The 17,337-nt window shown below is 48.9% G+C and overlaps 1 protein-coding gene across 3 annotated transcripts in view; it reads right to left on the minus strand.

Annotated features, from left to right (window-relative positions):
* The window catches only part of CREB3L1 (cAMP responsive element binding protein 3 like 1), a 45,523-nt gene extending 28,243 nt beyond the window's left edge, over positions 1-17,280 (minus strand). For 2 of the 3 annotated variants that reach the window (XM_042038780.1, XM_042038781.1), the window contains exon 1: positions 17,113-17,280. In XM_042038780.1, the coding sequence (XP_041894714.1) occupies positions 17,113-17,220 (108 nt within the window). In that variant the 5' untranslated portion in view covers positions 17,221-17,280. The remainder of the gene's footprint in view (positions 1-17,112) is intronic. The other variant, XM_042038779.1, reaches the window with a different exon arrangement.
* Between the last annotated feature and the right edge of the window lie 57 nt (positions 17,281-17,337).

A 17,337-nucleotide genomic window follows, 5' to 3' on the forward strand; every position in this document is an offset into this window, starting at 1 on the left:
GCGGGCTGCCCGGGCCGCGCGGGGACGGCGGCGGCGGTTTAACGGTCGCCGCGGCGCGCTGCCAACGGCCGGCAGCCGCGGCCGCCCATTGGCCCGCGCCGCCGGGAGGCGGCCAATAGGAGGCGGCTGCCAGCGGCGCGGCGCGCGGGAGGAGTGCAGGGTTAGGACGGAGCGGCGCGGGCCGGTCCTGCTCGGGCCGGGATGCCGTGAAGGGGAGCGCCCCGGGGACATCGCCACAGCCCCTCGGCACACACGGCTCCCGCGGCTTGCCGCAACCTCCCTGGCAGGCAAGCAAGGCTTCGTGGTTTCCCCCCGTCCTGCCCTACAACCCCGGCAGGGGGGACAAAGCCATCAGCTGACGGAGCGGGTGATGTTGTTAAAAAGCATGTGCACAACACAGACCGCATGGAAATTCCGTGGCCGAGATTGCAGCCATGTAATATCCAGCTCAGAGTTCACAAGCCTGCCGTTCACTGGGGAGAATCTTGGGAGGCACCAGGCGCAGGGAGAGAGCGTGAGTTAAGTCTAACTTCAATGCTTCTGCCCCTAAAAGAATAAACAGAAGGGAGTAAAAGGTATGTGGAAAGTTGAAATCTGCTAGCCTGTGACTGGGTTTCCCAGCGGCCCCAACGGAGGACTTGAGTGCTGCTAAAGTCATGGACACTGGTGTCTCCACACCTGGCACTAGCGTGTTCAGCATGAATGGGATTAGCAGCCGGCACACAGCACCACGGGCAGTGGTGATGGAGGAGAAATTGGAAGTGCCCTGCAAGGGGAACGACTGTGAAACAGCACAGAACCCAGGCTGAGGCGATTCACAAGACAAGTGGCATCGCAGCGTGCCCACAGCGGTGTGGCTATTGTGTGCCCTCCCACCCTGTGGGTGCCAGGTTCAGAGGAGATACGCATGTACCAGGGAGGAGGGGGAAATAGCACCCTCCCCTTGGGCAAAACGGGCTGCACTGGCCTGGGGTGGAAAGCAGCTACAGTACATGGTTTGCCTGGCATGAGACTAGCTGACTCTGCAGAGGTAGGAGCACCTCTTCTCCAAGCAGTGGCACTCTGGAGGATAAAAAGGAATGCCTCTGCTTTTCAGCATGCTTTTGCTGTGTGTATGCTACATATGCAATGAATGTCCCAAATTTCCTTTGGCTTACAACTGCCTTGCAGCTGACTCTGATAAAAAAAAAAAAAATTAGAGCAGGACTTAAACCATACACAGAACTGGACACAACCCTCTCGGGATGAAACATTTGGATCGGCTGCTCTTAACCCTGATTTGGCAGAAGATTTGGGGTAAATTTCTAGGAGTCTGTGAAAGGTAAATAAAAAACTTGTCCTTCTAGGCTTCTTTTGAGCTTGCAAAACTGAAGACACCTGCTTGCTACAAAACAAAGCCGCCCTTATTTCTAAGCCATTGTGGTGGCAGCTGGACTGTGTTCAAACAGAGATGCGTAGGAGCTGTTCTCCATGGGAATGCAGGTATCCCTGGGCAAACTGGCAGGGGTCCCTTCCTCTTCTTTGCTCCTTCCCAAGCCAAGGTCAGTCTCCAGGCAGAGACTTCACATGAGCAGTAGCCCTTAGAGAGAGAAGCTGTATTGTCATCTCTGTCCCCAGATCTCTGCTGTCTTGGCTGGATTGGTGCTTTGCCTGTTTGTGTGAACATGGCAGCCTCAGCTGCGTTTGAGCAGGCTCCCAGTGACACCCTAACTCCACACCATGACAGGGCTTTCAGCTGCTGTAGCATCTGGGGGTGGGAGCTCATGTGAACTTTATGTCCTTATGTGTGAAAATATAATCCATCATTTTTGGGAAGGCCCTGTCTGCTATGTTAACCTGATCCGCCTCCACCCAGGCATGCCCTTTGCAGAGCCCATCCACCGCTCCTCAATCCCCACAGAGGCACAGCAGCCAGAACACAACTGGGTGTCCATAGCCATGTCTGTACAACCAAGGGATGCATCCCTAGCCCAGCCCTGCAAATCTAGAGGTGCATCTACCCTGGAAAAGCCTACATGGATTTAACTGTGTGTGGTATGTCTGCCTGGGAAGTTTAGAGAAAAATTCTGCTTAATGGCAAGGGATGCATGGAGTGAGAGCAGGCAGGGCAAATTAAAGAAAATACTGGTTTATACTCTGTGACTCTCTGTGAACTATACTGCCATGCTGGTGTGAAACCATGTCACAGTATCACCAAAAGACATGAAATGCAGCATGAACATTCAATACAATTAAAAATAAATTAGAGAGGTGCAACTGCTCAGGCCAGTCACCACTCAGTGGGATGGGAACATTTATTCAAGAACCAAAATAAACTGGAATAAATGCCACTCCACCATTTCTTCCATCTTTTTTGGAAGCTTCTGGCCCTGCCAAGTATGGAGTTGAAGCTGCCAGAGTTGGCAGATCTCTGCTCTTACACAGCTTGTCAGCCCCATGCCATTATGGGCCTTTTTTTCTGCATCTTGCAAGAAGGAAATAAGAAAGGCACACTGGGAGATAGAGGAAATCTGCTTTGGGAGATAACCAGAAAAGGAGGAAAGGTCTGAATTATCTTTACAATCATCTTCATTTGTCTCATTGAAACTGTTTCTCTTTAGTGCTCAGAGAGCAAAATCAGAGATAATTCACATTTTGTCCCCTGGCAGGTCCCTGGAGACTGATAAAGAAAAGCAGGCCTTGAAAGAGGAAGACCTGTACTCTGTTCAAGTCCAAAAGCTGAGGCATGTAGCTAATACCAAATGTTACTGGTGGCTTTCATTCCCTGGGCCTTTGTAAAGGGCATTTAACAGAGCAACTAAGTCTGGGCCAGCTGATTTGTTACTCAAGGATGTGAGGGATTTTCATGCAAAATCTTGAGAGAGCAAGAGCTGGGACTCTCTTCAGTGGCCAGGCTGGGCAAGGGTTGGGTTTTGCAAGCAGCAGACTGAACAGGGTCCTGCACCAGGACAGTTTTCAAAGCAATTCAACTTGGAATGTAGATTTCTGACCTTCTGCCAATATCTCAGTGGAAAATCTGTGCCCTAAGCAGCAGATAGGAAATTAAACTTGAGCTCCAATGCTGAGGGTATCATTTTTACCTCAGCAGTGGAGCTGCAAAAACCAGAGTCTCTTGAGAATGGGGAAATCCTTCCTAGGCTGCAGAGAGCAGTAACACCTCTCAGACTGTTCATCACTACTGGGGTAGCCTGGATTAACACCATCCCGGGGTAGAATGAAGATGTGATGCTGGTGAACCAGGGGTGAAAGGCCTGCATTTCCAAAGATAAGGATGGATATCTGACTGGTCAGAGATCAGGCAGTCACTTCAACCATGGGATGAAAATCACAGCTGAAGGAGAAAAGGAAGCCTATGAAAACCCTTTCCCAAAACCTGGCTCTCCAGCTATCCCTTCTTCAGGCTGGACTTCTCCACAACAAGACCCAGCAGTCGAGGACCCTGTAACCGGTAAAAAGAAGTTGAAATGTGAAGATGCATGGTATCATGTACCAAGTAATGTCAGAAGCTTCTGAGAAGCAAAGATCCCATGCTCCTTTGAAGCCAGGAAACCTATTATGCCCTGAACTCCTGCTGTGAAAGCTCCTGTGTCTTAGATCAAGCAGACATCTGCACCCCAACGTTGGAGTGGTCTCTGCAGAAGCTGGTGGATTTGGGAATCCATTTTCTGGACATCCCTGGACAAGGGAGATGATGGATGGCCTCATGGGTTTTAGGGCTTAGAGGAACCACTCTGGTAATCAAATATGGTTCCTTACAGAGCTGAGAGCCTCCTGCTTCAAATTTGTCATCTGCAACTGAGCTCGGTTTAAAGGCTCCAGATAAATCCAGCCCTTTCAAAAAAAACCCCAAAAACAACCAAAAAACAACCAACTGTTGTAGACGAGAAATACAGTCACCAAACAAATGAGTCATTGCAAAGAGGGACTTTCTAGCTTAAGCCTCCAAAATGTTTTCTCAGGCTTTTTGCTCTTGGATGAACAAGTCCTCGCTACCAGAGATTTTCCTGAGAACAAATCCAAGTCACCTTTTAATCTATGGAGTGTGTTATGGCATGGCCATACCACATCCACTGCTGGGCTGTTCTGCAAGCAGGGAGAAGTTGAGGAGCTATCTAATGATGGCAGGTTGTAGTCATGTAACTCCATGTTAGCAGCATATTCAAAGATTAAATTATCTTTCTGTGTAATTAATTGCTTTTATTATTATTTGATTATGTTAAATAGATTTTAACATAATCAAATCACAGGTGGAAGTGAGTGATTCCTGTGGGAAAAGAAGTTACAGCCCTGCCATGGTGGCCAGTGCTGCAAAGCGATAATGAAGACTGTGAGCCTTAGAAAATAAAGATAAAATCTACAGTGGTTTGGCTTCTGGACATCCTTTCAGACCGGGCCTTATTTTGCAGATATAGAATTCAGGACAAGAACCAACCTCTGAGTATCCATCATGGTTTTATGTGCAACAAAAGAAAAAAAGCGTCAGTGAGATCTTCCCCTTTTGTCCCTTAACCTTGATGCTAAGTGAATTTTCCCAAGTATGGTGTTCTCGATATACAGGAAACCCTTCAGAAGTGCCCAGTATGTGTCCCAGCACAGATGCAGTCCCCTGCTCCTGCCTGGATCCTCACAGCACCAGGCCTTCTCATGCCAACCCTTCCCTCATGCCTCTGCTGCTTGATACTCCCCTGCTTCGCTCCTCCTTCGCCTTCCTCCTCTCTCCGAAAGGGTGCACACATCTGGCTTGCCTTTATTGTGTGATAAATCTCACCCTGCATCTTGGGTTCATTTTCTGAAAGTTTTGAATGGTGTCTTGGAAATGCAGTTGGACAATAGGAGCTCTTTGAACCCAGGCCAGCTGGACGGGACTCCTTCCATTGCAGCTGACATGCAGGCTTTGGCGGTCTTTCTCGGCTCTTTCCTCTCTTTTCTTTACAACATTTGAGTTGTCCTCAAACTTTATTTTTGGAGTGGGCAGTGCATTTCTGAATCTTTTCATCATTATATTATTATTAATTACGGTCATGACTATTTCTGCTGGCACTCCTGGGTGGATCTCTCCTCTCTCACTTAATATCTTGGGTACGACTACCTTGGCCACAACCCACTCAAGCAGTGACTCAGAATCCCTGGCCAGTTCCCAGGAGAGATGCAAGAGTTTTGCCAATTGGTTTTAAAAGAGGCCATCGTTTTCCAGAGCTACTCTCTCACTCAACAGAGCTGAGCTGGGTGGAAAAGCTCAGCTCTGTGGTTCCAGGGAGTCCATCCCTGGTGGACAGGCTGTCCCTGGGTTATTATGAAAGCAAAGCCCCGCTCCCTTTGCATGCAAACAAGACGACTTCTGAACCAGGCAGTAGGATTCTCCACTGAAAATAATTTTGCTCCCTGGGGGTCACTGCACTCAATTTCCCCATTCCCAAGCCCCTGGAGGAAACAAAGCTAAGGGAGGCAGGCATGTGGGCAGGATGAGGCATTGTGAGGGAGGGAGTACTGGATGCTCAGGTCAAACTGTTGCCTAATGTATCATCACACGGCTACCCACATATTGAGTCAGAGTGGAGAATGGCATAATCTGAAGCAGGCCTCATTGCTGGGTTTGAGGTTTGCTTGCAGCAGTGGTACATGGTAGAGAAATCCCATCTTCATCCTCTGAGCATCTCAGACTTTCCCAACCATGCAGGAGGATGGGAATTGCTCTGATTCTAAAAGCAGGAGGGGACCTATGGCTCAACTGTTTGCCCCTCTACACATTGAGTTTATGTAGTGAAGAAGGCTGTTTGGCTCCTATGCGGCTCCTGTGACTTAAAGACCTTCAAATAGTGTGCTCTTATGGAGGCAGACATACAAATCTTCTTCATTTCTTCATTTTCACAAGAAAAAAAGAGATGGCTCATCTTGGTGAGGCATGGCTGTCTCCCACAGAACGTGGTGGGAACCTGACTGAGTCCTTCTGACTAGACTGCACTGCCTACTGCAAATGGCACTGAGTGACGGAGGGAAGGAGATGACAGGCCTTCCACTATCAAGAGTGGGCACTTGGCAATGTCAGACCAGGTCATTCCCAGCCTCCCTTCCTATGTGCTGGGAAGCCCGCCTGCTTCACAGGGCAGCCGAGAGGCCTGGTGTTCTCTGGTGCTGGCATTTGTAAAGAAGAGGGACTGAGATCATCAGTTGCTTTTTACTCACATCTACCAAAGGGAAGGATAGGTCTTGGGTCAAGTAAAACTCTCCTTCCTCCTGTTCTGCTGCAAGATCCAGCAGGGCAGGGAAGCCCACCGGCATCCGGGAACAGTGGTCCTGCCAGCCCTCTCTGTGCTGGTGTTGAAGGCTGAGCCAGCTCCGGAGCTCAGCTGCCGCGGTCCAAGCACCAGGCAGAGGTGTCACTCTCTCTCCAGCTGCAGCACGGTGCAAACCACAGCTGGCTCCCCATGTGGGGCTGCCTCTCCCAGGCTGGCAGGCTGGTTGCAGCTGGCCTCCACTCCCACCAGCAGGGTGGCATTGCTGCTTCTGCCTGAGGAATGCAAACCGCCTGAGCTGCTCTTGAAGATCAGCCAGGAAAAGTCCACAAATAGCAACAGGAAATCAAAATGCCCGCTCCAGACATGCACTAGATATGAGGCCATCCAGCACAAGGAGAAAAATTAAATGCTGGACAATGAAGATTACATCATGCAGTGGATGAACACGTGAGCCCGTCCAGATGGGGCCATGCCAACAGGTCCAGATGGCTCAGGAATGCTAACTGCATAGCTACCTCTCTCGTCTTTGGTTTTTCTTCCCTCTTTCTTTCCCTATTCTCCATCCCTTCTGGCGTCCTTCACTCTTCCCTTTCCCAGAGTAAGTAAATAAATCCTCTGACAACTCTGTGTAATTCAATTTCATCAAATATCAGAAAACCATCTGAGACTAGTGGATGGGCAACTGGTCTGGACATGGGTCTCTGGCACTTACTTGTAGATATCAAGGCTGCTGGGTGACCTCACCACACTGTGTAGCTGCTGGGCTTGACACAGTAATGTGTGCCTTCACCACACCTGGGACTTCAGCTCCAGGTCACAAAGGAGGAGGCTGCAAGGGCTGTTCCCCTGGAGCCTGAAGCATGCAAGAAAATTAAGAAATCAGCATTGCTCCTGCTCTGCTGCAGCTCACCCCAGCTGCCTACAGCTGCCACTGACTGCTCGCAATGGCTGCAGCTACAAGGGGAGGGAGAAAGAAGTTTTGCTGTCCTAGCTAGCGGCCTCTACCTGCCATCCTGGTATTAATTATCAGCAAAGAAAGGAGTGCAGCAGCATCTGTTCAGCCCCAGTATTGACCAGAGCAGCATCTGCTGCTACTCAGCTCTCTCCCAGCATGATAAAAAAGGGCTCAAAACTATGTAAGAAAAAAGAGAAAGGTATGTGCTTTGCCAGGTCTGAAAAAGGGCTGCAGGCCATTTGCTCATTAATTACTGCTAATCCAGCTGCTGGATTGCTGCCAACTATATTTGACAAAACCTGAAGAGCAGGAGGTAAGCATCAGAGGATGGAAAAGCAACCTCTGCATCACTCTTCCCAATGGATGATGGTGATCCTAACTTTACAACAGGCCAGACAGAGTTACTGCAAAGAAAAGGCACCTCCAAAGAAAGGGAAAGTGCAAAACCATGCACTGAGCAGCAGGAGGGACTGACATGGGTCTTGAATGTCCTGCTAGTGACTGACAAAGCCATGACATTCTGGTATTTTCAGCTTGTTACCTCCTTCTCATTTACAGACCAGCAGAGACATAGTTTGGGAGCCTGGGAACTCAGCCCAGCACTGACCATGCAGCAGTTTGGGGCAAAAATGTTAACAGGGTGCTCTCAGCAAGTTGCACCAAACTGAGGGAGAAGATGGGTTTTGTGCCCGAGCCAGGATTTGGTTGTACAGTGGAGGATGAGGTATGAGTACAGCCCATTCACTGGATTTATAAAGCACAAATTGTTTGGTTTTCAGTAAGGCCCACAGTGGTCAAGCCAGCAACAGCATGGGCCAAAAGTACTTTAGTTTAAATCCTGTTGCTGACCAACAGTCATTCATACTGACACAGAAAGATTACTCTGGATTAGCTTGAAGTATCTGAGGTCAGAGTGAGACACGTGCAGTCCACAGGGATAAGGAACAGGAGAGGGGTGAAGGGTAGCTGGGATTTCAGTGGAGAATAGATCAGCCAAACTGAAAATGTGGCAAATATCATGTATAGCTGCAAAGTCATTCAAAAAGAGTCCAATCAGGGAAGCAAAGTAATAGCTCCTATGAACCTTTCCTGGCAGATACTTACTAGCAAAACTTCACTCCAGTCTTAGTTTTTGTTAATCTGCTTCACCCATTGATGACACTGCTCCTTTTCAGTAAGAATAAGGATGTGCAGTTTTTTACAGTGAGCAAAAGCTGCATCACTGCAAGTGACACCCTGAGGATCACACACTAAGAAACTGGCAGAGCTGAGACTAAATACAGTTCTCCCATTCCCAACAACCTCACTGCACCACTGTCCATAAAGACAGGAACAACATAACAAAAACAAACCCAACATCATTCAATTGGCAATTCAGTATTTGTGGCTCAACAGCACCTCATCAACTCAGAGAGTCTGCCACATTTGCTTGGAAAGACGAGCCACATTTCCAGCAGTCCCTGGGCAAAGAACTCTCAGATTGAGAGACTGAAAAGTCTTTGAAAGAAACCTTCCATCAACAGTCTTTACAAATGTCAGAGCTGGTTTCCTCCTCCCTGAGCTGCCTGGCTTGCAGTCCCTCCCCCCGGGACAGCAGTAAGCTTAGCCAAAAGCACCTGCCCAGCTCCTTCCTTCAACTGTCATGAATTTATCAGACTCATTTAACATCAAGCTGCTCTGGCATGCAACAATTAACTCTTGAGGCTCTGGAACTGGGTCCTCTTCTTCATCCTGGTCTCCCTCTACCTCTTTCTCTTCTGGAAGGGACAGCTCTCCTCCAAGTAGAAAGAGGGCTGCAAATATTGCAGAGCCAGGAGCAGGTTGTCATGGTGGATCCCCTGTGCCTCGAACAGCAGAGATGGGTTATTCTTGAGCTACAATGCTCCCCCTGGACATGCCATGCCATTGAGAGGAGGAGCCAGTGACCCCATGACACTCTGGTGGGGAGTCAGCATGGGGGATGTTGTTCGGGCATTGGTCTAAGAAAGCTCACCTGCAGGAGGGATGCTGACAATCCAACAGGAATGTCCACAACCAGTGTAGCATCCAGTTCCCTCCTGTGTAACACGGTGTCAGGCCCAAGTTGTAGTATTCCTCCAGCCTTAGCTGCCAGGTTCCTCCCAAGGGAGCCCTGACATTCCTGTTGCAGGGGAACTCCTGACACAGATTGCTCAGCTGAATGCAGTATGTTTTGCATCTATTCTAGAAAAAATGCTAACTGCATTTTGAGCAGGCTTTGCTAATCAGGTCAGCCAGACTGACCTAAATGAACATTTTTCCTAATCAAGACAAAGTCACAGTGTAAAGAAGCCAAAAGCAACTTCGCTGAGGTAGTCAGGGGTGAATTTCCTCTGGAACAGCCTGAACAGTGATCGTAATAAATGACCTCACATAAGGCATCACCTTTGAGCTCTAAAGATGGTAGTAATTACTCCAGTACTGGTTTAGATTACATACTAGTTTCAGGGAGAATAGCCTTGCATAGTGCTGTACGGGGAATTTCAGCAGTCTTAGAAAGTGAGAAGATAAAATAGGACAAGAAAGAAAGGAGTGAAAGGGTTTGTCAATATGTGCACTTCTAACCTTCATGAGATCTTGTTCTGGCTAATCAATGTCTCAAGATCAGTGTCAAGCATCTATCACTTGGACACAGACCAGACCAGAGCAGCACCACATGGTTTCAAAGGCAGATAGCCCTGGACAGGTTTAAGAAACTAAAAGTCAAAGGAGAGATACAAAGAAAGAGAAAAGAAGGTAGGTAAAGAAGTCATAAAGGGGTGGGTGAGAGGATAAGGCTGGAGTGTTCAGGTCAGCTCAGGAAACTACAGGAAAGGAAAACTTTGAATGATGTAACCCTACAGGAAAGCAGAAGTAAAATTTGTTTTCTTGAGCAGCTGGAAATAAGTTAGATAGATGTAAATACTGCATGGCAGCTGCAGGGAACAACTGGGTTGAAAGACACAGCCTGCCTTTCAGCATGCTACCTGCAGTCCCCTGCCACTCTGGCCATGCCCTTGGCTCTTCACAACCTTTCAGCTATTTCTGCTCTGAGGAACGTTGCAAAACATGCAGACACCAACCCAAGGAAACACCTAGCAACTTACAACACAAGTTAAGCTCCAGATAGAGGAAAAAGTAAGAGAAGAGCTCCATGCAAGCACCTACTCTGTCCTAGTGCCAGGCTGAAAACTGGATCGATGATTTCAGTCAGAGGATACCAAACTACATTGAGGGTGCTCGCACAGAAGTCACCTGCTGCAGCGGGACAAAGATGGTGCCAGCATGGGGATCAGCTGAGAAACGTGGCTTTGGTTCCACCCTTGTTCTCACTTCTCATCTCCCATGCGGAGACTTGAAGTCCCAGCAGTTCAGATGTGTAAATACAGTCCCTGGCAGAAAGCTGGGATTGTTAGGATGCAGTAATCCCAGGACTAAGATTGGCTTGAAGTTGAGGACCTAACACACTTGGCTCCTCCTGAAGAAGAACAATGCTGGCCACAAGGTTGCCTGTGAAGCATAGGTGACTGCATTGTACCTTGCTGCACAGACCTGGAATTTCCCTGAGAAATCTCTGAGCCAAATTAGGCCAAGAGACAGGTTTTGGGCATTTCTTAGGTGAGCTGTAATGGTTTGCTTCATTGCTGCTGCCTTACCTGTTTTCCTGTAACTCTGCAGCAAGGACAGTCACCAACTGGCTTTTGTGAACCATCTGGTTTCTTACAGTCTGTCCACAACTGGACAAGGATGCATAAGCTTTAGTGGGTTGACTCATCCCTTCCTTGAAATGCACTGGTACAAGTGAGTCTTGAGAATCAAATTGCCGTATCAAGAACATTCCTGCCTGTGGTTATGCGCAGAGAATCTCCCACGTGACTGTCCCAGAGACAGCTCCAGAGAGTTAAGGATTTTCATTTGCTTCCTTTAACACTGAGAATTCTTTAAATAGTAAATAAGTAATTAATAAATGCTAATTAAATACTACCTTAAAACCTATGGAGAAATGCTTAGAGAAAAAGGGAGCAAGCACAGGAATAATGTTTCTCAGAGGAAACACAGCAGTAAGTCACAGAAGTGTCAGCCTGGCCATATTTTAAATAGTTCAGCTACAACTGTGGCTATGAAATCCCTAGTTCTAAATTCCCCTTTAAGGGGTTGCTTCAGAAAATGCTCTTCTTTCCTAATCCCTGCTCTACCAGAGACAGCTCCATTTCAGGCTTTAGCAGAACAGTACAGCACCAATGGGACCAGCACAGCACCAGTCATGGATGAGACCAGAGCAGCATGGGATGGACCAGTGCAGTATCAGATGAGCTTCTGGGTAGCAGAAGACATTTTGCATTGATGAACACAACACATTTCATTAAGTTCAGGAGCCACCACTTCTGAAGCCACCATACAGAACAAGCTTGGCCACTTGTACTGGTACCAGGAGGAGGTACAGTGGACCTTAGAGGTTTTCTACAGTCTGATCTATACAAATGAAACCCCAGGTTTGTCCTTCTCTGAAAGTGGTGGTGGCATTGAATGGCTGCCTTATGCCAGAGGGGATGAGGATCACCTGGCAGACATGGCCTGAGCAGTACAAAACCCCAGCACTCCCAGCTGGTGCTGCTGACACCCTCCCTTGGTGGGAGTGGACTGTGTGCACAGATGTACTTCCATCTCCTGCCAAACCCTCCCTTTGTTTACTCTGCAAGCACTTCACTAAAGACCTTCCTGCTTCTCCCCACCAAGATGATGGCTCTGTCTCCAGTGATTAACCCTGTTTTAGACATATGCCTTCCTGCACTCCTGCTCTAAGTTGCAGCCTCTGTCCTAGTTCTGGCCCAAGAGCACAGTTAACGGGTTCTACCACTTTGGCTGAGATGATAACTTAGGACAATGGGTTCCCAGCACATGCAGGCAGTTGTCCAACAGATGAATGTGTTTATTTAGGAAGAGTATCCCAAATGTTTATAAATTTCCTGGCAGGTAAGACACACAAATGATCCACAGTCTCTGGACAAAGTATTGACCTAGAGTCTTCTAAATGAAGTTCAAGTCTCTTTCCCTCTTCGTTACCAAAAGGGAAACATTTTTCCTGGTGGCGATGATGCTCAGAGACCCAGACTCAGAGACCCATGGACCCATGTTCAGCTCTGGTTTCATCCTGCTGCTAGCACTTCTGCAAGTGTAAGTCCCACCATGAGACAGTAAGGAGCAGCAGGGACATGAAGTGGAGAAACCATGAGATGGATCCAAAGAGACTAATGAGATAGAAAGACATGGGAACTACTGTCTTAGGATTCATTTCCATCAGGACAGGTCTGATGGCCCTATCAGGTCTCTGCTCCAGACCCTACAGGAATCTGGCTGGCAAGTTCCAACTAAAATTTAAAGAAAATAGCTTCTCCATATCCAGTACTTGGCAGACTAACCATAAATGTGTTACTGACCAAATTTTACCAGGCATGGGAATAGAGGGCCAAAATGCTTGCTGCATGTGTCCCAATGAGAGATTTACCATCAGTCCTGGAGACCCAGCCTCCCGTTACAGCAGAGCTCCCCTGTCTAGCAACTGCAAGGGATATGAAGTGGGTGACCAAATCTGCCTGAGCTCTCCATCCTCACTGTGCACTGAGATGGTGAGAGGGAGTTTACAGAGCATGAAACTCACTCAAACCAAAGGTCAGTCCAACACCTAAGCACCACTTAAGTGCTATTTATGTCCCTGTAGTAGGCATAAGAGGAATAAAAGTGTGTACAGGCTTCCTGTGAGTGTGACAGTCATCCATGGTAAATAGCCTCTCTTCATCTTCAGGGGAAGCTTCCCCTATGAGTTTCACCAGCACCACTCTCAGCCAGCTCTCTACATACAGTTCTGCCACTCTCTTCCTCCTGCAGGCCAGGACATATTGAAGGAAAGAGCACACAGTAAGCCCAACATCCAGTTTGCACTCAAGGAGCAAACCTCAGAGACAAGCAGTTCTTCTCCCCTTCTGCTGTCCCTTTGTAGGCTCCAGAAAATGCCAACTGTCATATTGCCTGGGCATACAGGATCACACAGTAAAAGAGTGTGTTACTGTGCATTCCCCAGAGGAGCTGGGTTAGCTCTCCTGAGGCAGCCTGAACAGCCATTCTGCAGCTTCTAACAGTGGAGACCTGAGCAAGCATGCGGGTTATTTTCTTGCCTTGATGTCTCTTGAAGGAGGTGAAGTATATGCTTTGAAAAGCACAGAGTCAAAATAAAGCTGTGTTTATGTAAATATCAAAAGTCATCTTTGAAGGTCTTTTTTGCACTATAAAACACAGAAACAGAGGGAAGAAACAAACCCACTGGGCTACTGGGTTAAAAAGAAACACATGACTCCTGTTTGGTTGGTTTATTCTGGCTTCATTCTGACACCAGTGTCACAAACCCAGTGAAGCACAGTGGTGAATCTGACTCAAAAGATAAGTCTTTTGAAGAGTTTCACAGCACTGATAAGAGCTGAACGAGAAAGTAAGAGCTCTCTGAGTGTAGTTGTAAGAGACCGTAAGCAAGTAGATGGCTGCTTGCAGAAATGATCAGAAATGGTGGACTGGGCAGGACTCAAATGGGTGAAATTGATAAACAGGCACTGCATGAAGGATTAGCTTCATGTATGGTAGGTCCTTCTGGGAAAAAAAGATGAGCAAAGTTGCCTAAGTTCAAGAGCAGTATGTGGCCTCTTGAGCAAAAGGAGACTGACAGTGCTGTTAGCAGCCATCCTATGTAAGCCTGGTTAGCAGAAGCTAAGTGAAGAGAGGCATTTTGTGTCCTTTGGAGATTTTCCCTCCAATCAACAAGCAGATACCACTCCTGTAAGATTTTCAAAAAACCCCCCAAATCCTCACAGTGATAAATTAGTTCCTTATACCCAGTCTAAACCTCCCCCGTTCCAATTTATGACCACTCACCCTCCTGCCATGCACTTATGAAAGACCCTGGCTCCATCTTCTCAGTAACTTCCTCGGCTGTGCAGGTAGGCTTCTCCTAGGTCCTCCTGGAGCTGCCTCTTCTCCAGCTGAGGAAGTCCAACTCCCTCAGCTACTCCTCACAGGAGAAATTATCCATCTCCCAGTTACCTTGGTGACAATTCCCTTGATGCACTCAGATTTATCATGTCTTTCTGGTATCAGGCAGCCCATAACTGGACACTGTATCTCAGACACAGTTTTATGATTCTCAAGAAAAAGGGGATAATCACTTCCCTGTGTCTATCCACCACCTCATTCCTGCTCCTAGCTGCCTTTGCTAGAAGGGCGCACCAGTGGCCCATGACCCCTGGTGGCTCAGTACATCCATCCATCCATCCATCCATCCATCCCAGGGCAGGAGTCAGGATTTGTTTTTGCCGAATTTCATGAGGTTTCTGTCAACCTATTCCTACAACCTGGGCAAATGTCTCTGAATGGCAGCCCCCACACTTCAATTTTTTTTCTGTTGCAAGCACACAGACCTTTACAAAGATGCATCTACAGATGCGCTTTAATTAATTCTTTGTCACAGCTTCAGATGAACAATACAGAGAACCATTTTTTAAAGACCAAGATGACTCATTAGGACTGTCAAGGTTGAGGAAAAGAGAGTAGACACAGGCAATTCTTGCCCCAAAGGAGCACAGACCCTGCAGTAAGGTTCATCCATCTCTTCTTTCTGCTTCCTTTCTGAAAAGAGGAAATCATACTCAGGAAAAGTTCCATACTGACATTTTATGGCCAAAATTCCTGGCCTGTTTTAAGAAAAATGCCTGCTGAACAATAATCTGGAAAAGTTTGCCAATCTTTGAAGCAAAGGCACTGGCAACTTTGTGAGCTATTGTGCACAGTGATGCTTTGCACAGTTCTATGTAAAAAGAACTTCTCCACGCATTTCAAGATCCCAGGAGATTTGCTGGATTTTATAAGAAAATCCAAGTGCATTTCTTCCATCCTCCCCATTGTCATGCAGAGCGAGAACAAAGAGGGTTGATGTATTATGTTCTGGCTCTTGTACCAGCAACAGGTTTGGTAGGCGAGAAGTGGCTACAGAATCTCTTATATGTATCATCTGCAGGAAAAGAAGGTTTCAGCTTGACTCTCTCACTCCAGCAGAAGTTTGTGGTGCTGGCAGTTGGGGAAAAAATCCACAGGGAAAAAAAAAAAAGCCTTTAAAAAAGAGCCTTTCTGCTCTCAGCTAAGCACAACGATGCCTGAGTCACTGCAATGTAGTTAATGAGAAGACAAGGGCAAGCTGCCTCCAGAAGCAGCTCTCCAAGCAGAAAAGCCATTTAAACGAGGCAGGACAGAGCCAGCCTGCCCATGGCCACCACACACTTTAAACACACTGTCCTGGCAGGTGGCACCAGATGGCACTCTTACACAAAAGCTTCTTTTTCACAGGGTCTGCTTGCAGGCAGAAGTTGTGTTTAACTATTAAAAGGTATCACCTATATTGGTTAGGGGTTCCCTGACTTCTGACTGCAGCTCATGTTGCATCTGGGTAAAGGGGCTGGTGCCAATACATACTATTTTCATTTTGATAAAGGAATAAATGATCTTGGCATAAAGCACTTCCTACCAGCATAGCTTCATCCACACTGGATGTGTACAGAATTAGGGAAAGCACAAAACTCCTAGCAACAGGTCTCCCAGATATGGGCAGGCAAGGCGAGTGCTCAGTCTTGGGGTGATGTGCCATTGGAAGGTCTGCCTGAACACTGCAGGACTCTGTTGCCTCTGGTAGAGCCCAGTGGAATCAGTCCTTGAGGCACAGTGGTATCTCAGAAATTAGGAGCTGGCAAGATCTCTGAGAGATGGGGCTGCCTGCATAATCTCTTTTCCAGACTATGTGTGCCTCTGCTTGGTGCAGTGCACTTAATATTTATGCAAATTTTGCATCTTTACTGTCTTCCTCACAAAGGAGGCAGCATAAAAGGCTTTAGATATCTTTTGCGTAGCAAAGCGTAAGTGGATTCACCCTCTCCCTGTTCCATGCTCCCACTGCAAGGGTAGTCCTCAGAGACGCTCACAATGCTACACCGGGAACGCGGGAGGTGCCAGTACTGTGAAAGGGGAGTAACAAGCCATTGTTCAGATCTCTGTCCGGGGCAGGCACACTGTCCCACGGCTGCAGCCGCTCAGAGGCCGGCAGAGCCTCGCGTTAGGGCAGTGCCCCGCTGCCCAGCGCCGGATACCCTCGCTCCAAACCACCTCTGGGGTAGGGCCCTTCCCACTTCAGCTTCAGCGCTGGGTCCTGCCTGGCAGAGGGGCTGCAGGATCCGCACCACAAACTCCCATAGAAAGCTCGGGCTTGTAGAGCAAAGAGTCTGTGCTTGCTCTCAGGGAGAGCTGCTGGACTGAGGACTCGCCTGACTCCCGGGAGAGGCTGGGCAGTTTCCCTAGAGGTGAACAATGCCCCTTTGGTTTCTTGAGACTGGCAACACATTTTCCTCCCAAGTCACTCTTCCCCCTCACCCTTCTCTCCAAAGTAAATCAGCCCAGCCTAAGCGCCAAGCGGCAGATGCTTCATCTCCCAAATACCACTCAGAGGAAAAGTTACAGGCAAAGGAGAGTGGAGGCACTGAGCCCAAGGCTCTCCCGACGGCAACCGGCCGTGCCTCCGGTGCTTCCCGAGCTCACACACGGCAGGTCTACAGTCCCCGCCTGGCACCGCACACGTCTCCCCAGCCATCAGGCTCATAAAACCGTAGTGCAGAACAGCCCTGAGATTCCCCGGCGGGGTCTCCTCGGGGCAACAGCGGAGGGCCGGTTCAGGGGGGCGCTGGCCGTGTGCGACGGCGGGCACCCGGCCACCAGCATCTCCGGGGCACCCCGGGGCAGGCGGGGCGGGGCGGGGACCGAGGAGAGCCCGCCGCCGTGTCCCGTCCCCGCTGCAGGCGCCGGCCCGCCGGAGCTGGGGTGCTGCCGGCGGTCTCTTACCACATTGCTGAGGAAGTCCGCCTCGCTGAAGTCGCCGAAGTCGAGGAAGCCGGTGCCGGCGGCGGGGAAGAGCCGCTCGGCGGGGAAGGGCTCCAGGATACTGTCCATGGTGCCCGCGGCGCCGGGGCTCGGCCGGCCGGGCTCACTGCGGCCGCACGCTCCCGCCCGCCCCCCGGCGGCGGCGGTCCATGGGCGGCGGGGCGGCAGCGACCGCCGGGCGGGCAC

This window comes from Corvus kubaryi, unplaced genomic scaffold, assembly GCF_017639235.1.
Source record: "Corvus kubaryi isolate FWS band 111438036 unplaced genomic scaffold, C.kubaryi_AGA036_p1.0 37392, whole genome shotgun sequence".
Taxonomy (NCBI): domain Eukaryota; kingdom Metazoa; phylum Chordata; class Aves; order Passeriformes; family Corvidae; genus Corvus; species Corvus kubaryi.